The sequence below is a fragment of the Physella acuta genome, unplaced genomic scaffold (assembly GCF_028476545.2).
Source record: "Physella acuta isolate Inbredline_101_S28 unplaced genomic scaffold, ASM2847654v3 ptg000705l, whole genome shotgun sequence".
In the NCBI taxonomy this organism is placed as follows: Eukaryota; Metazoa; Mollusca; class Gastropoda; family Physidae; genus Physella; species Physella acuta.
Window position 1 is genome coordinate 529719 of NW_026732224.1, and position 12265 is coordinate 541983.

Here is a 12265-nt window from a genome sequence, read left to right on the forward strand (position 1 = left end):
AATCTTATATTTAGCATTGAAAACAGTTTGAAAAATGATGTTGCTGTTGTTTAAATATATGGTTGATGAAGATGTGTTAGATATGAAAAAAGATGTGTGTAGTGATGAAGGATGAAACTGTGTTGGACTTGAAAAAAGATGTTTATTATGTGTGTTTGATATGAAAAAAATTATGTTTATTTTTTTTTTGTGTTGGTGTTTAAAAAAAAAGATGTTTATTATGTGTGTTTGTTATGAAAAAAGATAATGTTTATTTTTTATATTTATTATGAAAAAGTTGTTTATTTTTTGTGTTTGTTATGAAAAGATATGATTTTTATTTTGTGTGTTTGTTATGAAAAAAGATGTTTTATTTTGTGTGTTTATTATGAAAAAAGATGTTTTATTTTGTGGTTATTGAATTCATCTGAGCTATCATTTTAAGAATTACTGACATTACTTACTTACATTGTAATGAAATTATTTTATGAAAAAATATTAAAAATATATTTCAGTGTATCTGGCTTATTCATTACAAATTGTAAACCATTTGGAGGTTATTAATTTAATTTAATATGCTTTTGAAGAAATGAACATTTAGTTAATAACAGGTTTTTTTGCCTGTTATCAACACACAAGACATGGTATTTTTATCAAAGCAAAGTGACCTGAAATACATTATATTGCATTGAACCTATCATACTAACAACCTGTGCTGGTATATAGCCAGTCTATGTTAAGATACAATTTCAATTTTAGACATACATTTTGGTGGATAAAGATTTTGAACCATTAGGTTTTATAGGTTTTGTTTTACCAGGTTGCATTACATCTGGTGTTGTATTGCTGATTAGAGACAGTTTCTTCATTCACTTTATTAAATTCTTAGACTACCCAGCTGTCTGTTAATGCACATATTTTTAAAATTCCCAGTACCTTTCTTATTTTGAATAATCATTACTAGAAGTATCTATTTGCTATCTAATTGAAAAGCAAATCAAACTTAATTTTTAACATCATATAGCATATAAACTTTAGATTCAAACTTATATCATTTTAAATCTGTAAAGAAACACGCCTTATCACAAATATCACTTGAAATACAAGTGTTTTACACTTGATGAATTTCCTATACAAATAAAGTAGAATACATTCAATATTTTTAGATTTTTATTTCTTGTGCATACTGATGCCACTGACTCAAGATATTAGTAGTTAACTTTATATATAAACACTCCATGTACACCTAAATATTGTCTGTTCTTTAATTATGCTTGTGATTTAATAAATATAGGTTCATAAATTAATATTTTTTATCTTATAAACTAAATTGCAGTGTGACTATAGATTTAGCTTATGAAATAGTGTTAAGTTCTTAGGGTTCTGCTTGTGACTTAATAAATATAGGTTCATAAATTAAGCTTTTTTATTTTATAAACTTAATTGCCGTGTGCATATAGATTTAGCTTATGAAATAGTGTTAAGTTTATAGGGTTCTGCTTCTGACTCAATACACATATTCTGTGTAAGTGGAGTTCCAGTCCCTGAGAAAAACATCCACCAGCTGTTCCCTGACGTTGCTGCCATCCAAGACCCCATCGTCTGGTTCCTCCAGAGTGAAGCCGACGCCTCCTGTGTTGACGAAGTAGTCTCCGGACCAGTTGGAAGTACCTGGGAGGGGACAAAGGTCAGAGCTAATTAAAATGATGAAAGTTGTTTGGTTCAACTCAGGAAACGATTCGTGACAATCTTCAATACTTTTATTTGGACTCAATTCTTGACATTACAGAGTAGCCCTCGCCCTAACCGCGACCAACTAACCCCTTACAACCATTCACTCCAACTTTTATACCGCATTCGACCCTGGGATAACAATACATAAACACACCGGAGTTAACAATACTCTAGGGTAAACTCAACTCACACACGCACTCTCCCCTAATTCTAGATTATTCTAACCTATTTCTATCTAACCTACAGCTGACCCGTAACACAAGTGGTACTGGGCGTAGTTAGAGAAGAGACCATCCAGTTGCTAACTCCAGAGGTTCCAAGATCGGACCCCCTAGAAGACGAGGCTCGTTAGCTGGGAACAACAACCCATTTAGGAGTTAAAAACTCCAAAATCAGACAAAGACTGCCTTGTAGATTGTTCTTGGGTAGCAAATCCATAAAGAAAAAGATCCTAAAGTCGGAGTCCAAATGCCATGGCACATGATACTTAATTGTGTTGGAGGAAATCTCCAATATAACAATTAAGAACCAAGAAAAACTACACAGTAAGGGTTGGTGGAGTAGAGAAGGTGATAGTGATTTAGTTGACTTATTGAACATATCTCTTTAAAAAAAAACAAGAATTGATTAAGAGAATATTAGGGCCTTTAACTACTTTAGTCCATGCAGATATTTTTCATTGAAGTTATATCAACTTCAGTAGACAGGTATGTTTTTTACAGTAATATTACCTAGTGTAAGTAGATAAAGTAATAACTTGTATTACCTATGTAGGCATGGTTTTCAGTGACCATGAATTTGTTGTGGTTGACGCGTGCAAATGGGATTTGTTTCTGTTCAGGGGTGGAGGGTACAGTAAACAATTTCTGAAAAAAATTTGTAATGTCATTAATTGATCTGATATTTACATACACTACAGGCCTATAGTGTGTATATAGATAGATATATAGATAGATAGATAGATAGATAGATAGATAGATAGATAGATAGATAGATAGATAGATAGATAGATAGATAGATAGATAGATAGATAGATAGATAGATAGATTGATTGATTGATAGATAGATTGATATATTGATAGATTGATAGATAGATAGATAGATAGATAGATAGATAGATAGATAGATAGATAGATAGATAGATAGATAGATAGATAGATAGATAGATAGATAGATAGATAGATAGATAGATAGATAGATAGATAGATAGATAGATAGATAGATAGATAGATAGATAGATAGATAGATAGATAGATAGATAGATAGATAGATAGATAGATAGATAAATGTATAGACAGATAATGTACACATAAAGTATGCACAATCTGAAATTTTTAAAAGTGCACTATTTGAAATAATTGTTTTTTGAAAGTATTTCATATTGACAAAAAGGTTTTTTCTTTTTTTCAGTATTAACAGTCAACATCATCATTTCTAGCTGACTTAAAGTGAAGTCAATACTTGTGACCAGTGGCGTAGCGATGTCGGGTGTCACCCGGTGCGGCACTTAATGGTGTCACCACCCCAGAGGCGTAGCGACCCTTCCGAGAACAAACTTTCAACTTTCGATTTGCACCTTTTAAAATACTATTTAATGCTCAAATTAATCACTTAATTAAGTGGAATTAGCATTTTTCTCTATAAATTTGCCATTTTTTTGCCTTGGTGTCACCCCCCCTAAATGGTGTCACCCGGTCCGGTCCGCACCCCCCGCCCCTCCTCGCTACGCCTCTGCTTGTGACTTACCACCTGGATGTCTATTCTGTGAACTTTAGCCCTCTTCAAGTCGTAGAGTGACATGAGAAAGGCGTACATGTCCACTTTGGTGTGGGGCCATTTGCTGGCCATCAGGTACACAGAGACATGACGCTCGTAGGCCGCTTTCCTCAGCTCGTTGTCAATCACCGGCCAAAACCTGCAGTCAGGGAGAACAACATGCGTTACAATACCCCGTGCTTTTATCTGGCATCAGGTTGGGAGGGGGGGGGGGGGAAACTGCCATACACCCCCCCCCCCCACGGCTCCATCTTCTTTCAGGCAGACACTTCACGCCTCCCCCCCCCCCCAAATCACGTCCACCACCACCCTACCTTCCCCCCCCCCCCACTAACAGTTGAATTATTGTCCGTACTCTTCACCCCCCCCCCCCCATATCAAAGAAACCAGTCTTCTTTAGGAATCTCGGGGTGGGGGTAGAACTTCTCTCATGGAGCAAGTCCTTTCTGGACTTAATAGATAAGTATTATATTAGGCCTATATATAGAAACATTATATATTCCCCCCCCCCCTTCTGGAAATATTAAGTGACTCCCTATATTGGAGCTGGAGAAAAAGTCAGAACGAAACCCTGGTTGCAACTTTTTAGATCCAAACATTTGAGATAAGTGCATTGCTAAGTATTGCCACATTCCCAATATTACAAAGACGTTTATAAATAGCTACGATGAAAGTGCAGGCACCAATAATTGACAATATCAATGACTTTTTTACTTAGCCCCCCCCCCCCCCTCCAAGAAAAATGCTACCTGTTGCCTAGGCAACGCGGATTCTTTGAGTTCTTACCCCGAGGAACGCGCATGTCCATTATTATAGGACACAGGCATTGTTATTTGGTGTCAGGGTTAAGGTTTGCGTAGTACCAACTGAATAAAATATTAATTGAGTTGTTTCCCTTTAACAAGAGGGATAACTGCTAGGAAAGTAGATTTGGTTTTCGCTTTTCAAAGTTCCCTAATCTCTATCTAGTAATGAACGTTTTATTAGCCCTGTGCCAAGATTTGAACCATTACTCAATTTTTGGATCTTGTCCAGCGAAGTCTTGTCAAAAAGTTATTCCCGCCAGAGTTTCTTCCAGGCACCTCTGGGGGGGGGGGGGGTGTTACCACCCTCCCCCCGAAGATAGTCTACCGCCCACCCCCCTCCCGAACAAAATGGAATTTATATAGAAAACTTATACTTTTACCAGTGTCCGCCTGCCCGTAAATTGTCCGCCAATCCCCCAAAAACATCAAGTGCCCCCCCCCCCCCCCGCGGAGAAAAAAAGTCTCGAAGAAACACTTTTCCCCGCCACCCAAAAAAAAAAAGTTACAAAAAAAGAGGATAAGTAGGCTATTACATTGAATCAGGCCAAAAATGGCGGGGCTATATTTTAGGCCCGTGCACTGTGGCACTGGACCAAATGCGATTTTTTTTTTCAATTTTTTTGTAAACTCTAAAATATATCTTTTAAAAAGCGAAGTGAATGCCAATAATTCAGTCCAATGTTCCCTCTAAGCTGCGCAGTCATTTTGAAAAAAATACACAAGGGGTCATCCATAAATGACGTCACGGGGGTGCGTAATTTTGTGACGATGTGTGATGAGGGGGAGGGGGGGGGGGGGAGGTTCAGATGTTGCGACGTCACACTTTTAGGTTGTAGGTTGAGGTGTGACGTGATTTTAGGGGTCTACAAATGTAGACCATGTATTATTTTATACATTTAAAATAAAACCGCCATAAATTTTAAAACTGAAGAAACTGAGCTATACATTTATAAATCAAATATAAACCAACTGTTCTGGTCTTGTATAAATGACCAAGGGCAGGTAATCCATAACTGAGATGTAGATAAATTTATTGGCTGCCTGGATCACATGAATGATGGCGTCAATATCCTGCAGGCGACCGCTTGGACAAAATGGTGGAGGGGAACTCTGAAAAAAATTTACAAAGTTTATGAAAATTATGAAGGCTCGCATCCTAAATAATGCCATATCTTCTTAAATATCAGGGTTTTGTGTCTTTTACCTTAAAGAAAATAAAATAGTTAGTAAGCTTTATATTAAAAATCGATTGGAGATAAGGTGTAGTCCAAAAATGTCGAAAATGATGTCATAATCCTAAGAGGCAGAGCTTCTTCTAGTCATCTCCTCGAGGGGCAGAGGCCCCCCCCCCCCCCCCAAATGAAAGTCTCCCCCCCCCCCCCCGTACGAAATGCGAAATTGAATTTATATAGAAAATATATACTTTTAACAGTGTCCGTCGCCTCCTCCCCCCCCCCCCCCCGAAGACAACAGACTGGAAGAAACAATGTTAGGGGAGAGGGACTAGAAAGTGACGATAAAACTTTACATACTTTTTTTTAATTCAGAAATTTAATTTTAGCACTATTTTGAAAAGACTCTAAAATTGAACGAGTCAGATTGATATTTTAGAAAGTAATAGTTTTTTTTTTAAAGTAGCAATTTTTGAGGAATTAGTAGAAGCTATTTAAATAGGAGAGGTTTTTTTTGGCTGTTGTTTTAATGGTGGGGTTGGGGGGGGGGGGGGGGAGTTTAAAAGGCAAGGGGGAAGATGGGTTTATCAGGCTGTAGTAAAATGGGGGGGGGGAGCACAGATATTTAGGAATCCTAAAAAATGCCTCAAGTAACAAGTGCCCGCGTGTCGCGTGTCCTGCACATGTAACAACTGAGTTTAAATCACCTCACAATTTAGAATACGAGTGTATTGTCATCTATGTCAGAGGCGTAGCGACCCTTCCCGGCGCCGGGGACATACTTCCAATTTGGCGCCCCCTCGAGAGCAAATTTTTCGATTTGCACCCCCCCCCTCGAACTTTTCATTTGCACCCCCCCCCCCTCAAACTTTCAATTTGGCGCCCCCTAAGGTCGGCGCCCGGGGACATATGTCCCCCCCCCCCGCCCCCCCCCTCGCTACGCTACTGATCTATGTACAACCCCTTTCACTCTGATTATTAAAAAAAACTAATTACGAAATTAAAAACACCAATTACTGATAATGCCACTCGTCCTTGGGTCTCATTGTAGTAGACAAGTGGCATGGGAGACTGGTAGGTGGTTTCAGGAGTCAAATCGTCAGGCAGTTGAGCAGGAACTGTTGGTATTGTTTCGTTACTCAGGTACCAATATATCTGTGTAGATATAGTTTTTAACAGCATAACATTAACAACAACTTAGGTTAGTTTATAGTTGTAATTATTGATTGAAAGGCTGCCCGCCTCAGAACTAATCAGAGAGGAAGGGAATTGAGGTGGATGGCGAAGAATTATGAAGTCAGATATAGTGCCCCAACGACCAAAATAAGGGTTAAACGATGATGAAGATGAATTATTGATTATTTTCGTCGTTGAAGGTGTGGTCAGTACTTTGCCCAGCCGCCTTAACCCTTATAAGATGAATTATTGATTCATCATCACGCTTAACTCTTATTTTGGTCGTTAGAGGGAAGGTGTGGTCAGCACTTTGCCCATCCGCCTTAATCCTTACAAGATGAATTACTGATTAGCATGGCCTATATGTTGAGAGCTAGACTGCTAACTTCCTGATGGGTACCCAACTTACGTTAGGGGGAAAAAATGCGGCTGGGCATAGTGCTGACCACACCACACTATTCCTTCATAAGCCGATGTCTCTGAAGCAGATGAACTCTACTTCATTTGCTCCAGAGGCGTAGCGACCCTTCCCGGCGCCCGGGGACAAACTTTTCGATTGCACCCCCCCTCGAGATTTTGATTTGCACCCCCCCCCCCTCAAACTTTCGATTTGCACCCCCCTCAACCTTTCTATTTACTTTTTCCAACCCATTTTGGCGCCCCCTAAGGTCGGCGCCCGGGGACATATGTCCCCCCCCCCCCTCGCTACGCTACTGATTTGCCCTTGTGTCTTGGGAACGAACGGGGAAAAGATGACGAAATAATAGGCTTATTGTGATATGGGCCGATAAATCGAAAAACAAAACCATCCAATGTTTTAACAAATCCAAATTATTAAAAGCTTTTGTATTAAAAGGGGGACAGCGTAGTCGGGCTGGAGGGAGCATGAATGCCAACTCCAAACGTCCCGAGTTCGAGCCCTCGAGCAAATAAGGCTCGTTAGCTGGGCATAACAATTACATTGAGAAGATAAAACCCCAAAATTGATTAATTGCTGCTTTGTAGATTGTTTTGGGTTGAGCAAAAGCCATGGAAGCGAATCTAGAAAGAATAGCAGGCCATATGCTGCATAACATGTTGCCACGTAATACTTTATTGTATTGGAGGAAATCCCCTTTAACATCGGAGTTAAGAACGAAGAAGAAAAGAATAATAAGTATTAGACTATTCAGATAGATATAGGGCTGGTATGGCTCATGCAGGTTTTATTGAGCCGTAGAACTGATTGGTGACCTACTTACCAGCCCTATAGTGGCCTATAGGTATTCTACACACTTACATCAAAAATATTTTTCGCATCTTTAACTAATGTTGGGCAGTTTTCAATCAGGATGCCGATCTCTTTCACCTGGTGGTACAAAAGTGGGGAAAATATTTTATTTCTGTAAATAGTTGTAAGAAAATATTTTACTTCTGTAAAAGGTTGTGAAAAAAATAGTTTAAAAAAAAAAACAGATCTTAAAATAATGACTAAACGAAAATGAAATATTATGTTGCTGCCGTACTTGTGTGTAGGAGCGCCAATCAAAGTTGGCGCTACCGATGTAGGCATGTTGGTCATCGACGATCCACATTTTCGTATGCAGCACTCCCGCGTTTAGAAGTTTAGGAAAGTTTATTGTTCTGACACGTGCCCCGCCTGAAATAAAAAGTATAAAAATGCATACCATGCGAAAACGTATAGTATAATAATCAGTGGCGTAGCTAGGATTTTTGGGCCCCTATGCAAAAAGTGTTACTGGACCCCTCAGAGGCGTAGCGACCCTTCCCGGCGACCGGGGACAAACTACCGATTTGCACCTCCCTCCCCCCTCAGACTTTCGATTTGCACCCCCCTCCCCCCTCAGACTTTTGATTTGCACCCCCACCCCTCAAACTTTCGAAAAAGGGCCTCTATTTGCCTTGGGCCCCTATGCCATGCTTACGCTAGCTTTCGGTTTTCGACCTTACTACATGTCGGCCGTATGTCTTTGTCGGCCTTGTATCCAGTCGGCTTTTTGAAATGTCAGCCTTATGACCAATCGGCGTTACATCCTTATCGTGCATATGTCCCATCGTTTTCGAGATGGCTGTGTTTTCTATTGTCAACCTTATAATATATCGACCTTTTCTACGGATCCCATTTCAATGATACCAATGTTTATATCTTAAGATAGAGGTGTTTGGGTTCGAACCAGAGTTTCTTCCAGGCATCTCTTCGCCCCCCCCCCCCTCCCCCCCTTCCGAAATTTTTTTACCGCCCCCTCCCCCCCCCCCGAACGAAATGAAAGTTATATATTTATATATAGAAAATATATACTTTTAACAGTGTCCGCCCCCCCCCCCCCAAAGAAAGTCTACCCCCCCCCCCGGAAAAAAAGTCTGGAAGAAACACTGGTTCGAACACCACAAGACAGAACCTTCTGACACCCCTATCTACTATACCACCAGTCCCTTCAATACTGCTAGAATACGAGGGTTGTAGCATAAAATTGAGGGAAGATTAATTTACTGGCAGCCAGTTCGTCTGTCTCGTTGCTGGTACTGTTCTGTACAATGTTCACGTCCATCTCGCCACCTTTCACAATGTCCGACAGTTTTTGGAAAATGTCTTCCCCCTGTAGATAGAAGTAAGTTTCAACTACTATTACAAAAACTATGCTATTATGTGGTTCTAAACCAGACCAACAGACATTTCCCTGAATTTTTTTAAAGGAGTAAAACTTAAACTATTATGGATATAATTTGACTAGTGTTTCTATCAGACTTTTTTCTCTTGTAGGCGGGGGGGGGGGGGGGGGGGGGGTTGACACTTGAAACTTCCAGTTGGGAGAGGCTAGGCACTGGTTAAAGTATATATTTTATAGGTAAATAACATATTTTTTAATTTTTCTCAAGGGGGCATTGGACGTGATGGGAGAGGGAGGAGGGTAAAGTAAAGAATCCTCAATAGACCTAGCGATCCTTTGGGCAGATGAAGTAGAGTTCATATGTTTCTTGACCTCGGCATATGAAATGAAGGTGTGGTCAGCACTCTGCCCAGCCGCCTTTACTTTCCCTAACATGAGTTAGGTACTCATCAGAGCTGGGTAGACTCAGTGACGCTATACTGACTTATAACCGGATTCGAACTCGAAACTTTCGGGTTTGCAGCCTAGCGCTCTTCAGCTCAGTCCACTCCGTGTGTGTGTGGGGGGGGGGGCATAATGCCAAATAGATGCCTGAAAGAAACTCTGGTCTTGAGGCAAGAATTAACATTGAGGTAAAAAGTTGACCTGAACAGAGCTGTAGTCGTGGACTTCCGTATCCGAGCCCCTCAGAGTCCAGTAGAAAGATGCAAGATGGATGCTACTGTTGGCCCTGTCCAGTAGCCTCATGTGGGCGTCATATGTGGACATGAGCCGTCTGTCGTTGGCGGAGTACGTCATGTTCTCTGGGATGCTTTCTACCAGCGTGAATCTGTGCAAAGGGGTCATCCATAAATGACGTCACGCTTTTTTTGGACGATTCTTACCTCCCCTCCTCCCCGCCGTCACACATCGTCACAAAAAGCCAGACCCCCCCCCAGAGGCGTAGCGACCCTTCCCGGCGCCCGGGGACAAACTTTCGATTTGCATCCCCCCCTCGAACTTTTCATTTGCACCCCCTTAAACTTTCGATTTGCACCCCCCTCCCCCTCGAACTTTTCATTTGCACCCCCCTCAAACTTTCAATTTGGCGACCCCCCTAAGGTCGGTGCCCGGGGACATATTCCCCCCCCCCCCCCCACCTCGCTACGCCTCTGCCCCCCCCCTAAAATGCCGTCACACCTCAGCTTACAACTCCTCTCAAAATTGCAGTTGAATTTTTTTTTTAAATATCAATATTTTTCCAAAATCTTGTCTGAACTCTGTCAACATAGAGTATTTTAATCAATTCCTATTACAGTTTATTATAATAGGCGAAATAACGTCTAAAATTAGTTTTCTAACATTGTTTTTTTAATAATGCAAAAGTGTGACGTCGCACCATCTGAACCCCCCCCCCCTACAAAATTACGGCCCCCCCCCCTTCCTGTGAGTGTGACGTCGTTTATAGACGACCCTACAGAGTTGCAGAGCTCGGAACTAAAACTGCTGGAAATGTACTAGTGTTTCTTTCAGACATTATTCTCATACCTATTTATTCAGTGAAATGTCTTTTACTGCATAAAAGCTTGTAAAAAAAACCATTTTTATTGAATTTTCATGAATTTAAGAATCCGACATCAAAATGTGTATGATTTATTCTAAGTTCAATACTTACATACATGGCGGATTCGTTGGCTCCTCGCCTGACCCAATATGGTGGATCTGTGAGACGGCCAATGCAACAAACAGACACAAACAACAAACTACTGTTTGTGAAAACACAGTAGCTGCTCTAAAAGCCATTTACTACAAATTATTTTCCAGATAGTTTTTCTACAAAATGACTATTTTGTAAGTGCTAAATAGTGATTACAACAGAATTGTTTAGTTGACTGAAAAAAAAGAGAGGTTAGTTTTCAAAACTTCGTTTAAATAGGGCACCTGTAGCTGTTATCTCACTTATGACACTATGTAAACAATTTTATTCGCACCGTTTGTATTTATTATTGTATAACCATGGATACAAAGAATAAGTTCGCATTGTTACTAAAAAATCCTCTTACCTCCCTTTAGTTGAGTACTTTGACCTTTATCTCAAATACTACTTTACAAGTCTAAGTACCATAAGGCCATTACAGATAAAGAAATGTTCTTCTAAGACTGGACTTCAAGCTGTCCTATGTAAAGTGCTAGGTAAATTCTTTGAGAGTTAACTTAAGCATATGTAATCTGTATGATTATAAACTTTTTGTTGTATTAGGATTATCTTTACTGTATTAGACACATTGTAGCTAGTGATAGCCTATCATGCACCATTTTTGTTTCAGAAACAGTAGTTATTAAAATTAGTGATAGCCTACCATATATAAAGTAGGGCTATATACACATTATACAGTCATAGTAGTGTTTTATCAAGTGTGTAAGAAATGTTACTAAAACATGTTTAATAACTATAAAAGTTGCCTATAACAAGGCATTTAATATCCTTTACAGACAATGTAAATCAGTCAATGTAAATGTCAGATGTTTACTCAAATCATATCATAAGGTTAAATTAAATCTTAAGTTTTGGCAAAACTATTTAAAATAATGTTTTCAAATAAGTTATCAAATATAAAAGGGGAAACACTTATCTTTAAATATGTAGTGTTAAATTATAACACTTTGTTAATCTAAGTTAATTTAATAGCATTCATTTCTATTTTAAATGAAAATATTCCAATCTATAAGAAAAACCTGAACCTCTGTCTAACTAAGCCCCTACTCTATTTTTAAACAATTTTTAAAAAGGATAGAACATCAAATGTAATGATGTAAAACATTGAAAAATATGTTATTTTGTAAAAATCCAATATAGACTAGTAGTAATAACAAAACCATTGTAAATTTTTTTTTTTATTATGAACATAGCAAAAACATGCATGAATTATGTGCAAGCTTAACAAATTTTGATTTGAAATCAACACTCAAGCCACTAGCACATGATATGATACACATAATGCTGTTCATTACAGATCTGGTAACCAGAGTTTCT

General features: G+C 39.2%; 1 protein-coding gene across 1 annotated transcript; it reads right to left on the reverse strand.

Moving 5' to 3' along the window:
• Positions 1-1120: 1120 nt before the first annotated feature.
• On the reverse strand, positions 1121-11106 carry LOC131949612 (5'-3' exonuclease PLD3-like). The gene is made up of 10 exons (XM_059311458.1): positions 10907-11106; positions 9898-10081; positions 9135-9240; positions 8149-8282; positions 7923-7991; positions 6485-6622; positions 5266-5405; positions 3460-3628; positions 2480-2579; positions 1121-1650 (listed from the first exon to the last, which is right to left on the reverse strand). Exons 1-10 carry the CDS (start codon positions 11032-11034, stop codon positions 1487-1489), a joined length of 1332 nt encoding a protein of 443 aa, XP_059167441.1. The 5' UTR covers positions 11035-11106; the 3' UTR covers positions 1121-1486.
• Between the last annotated feature and the right edge of the window lie 1159 nt (positions 11107-12265).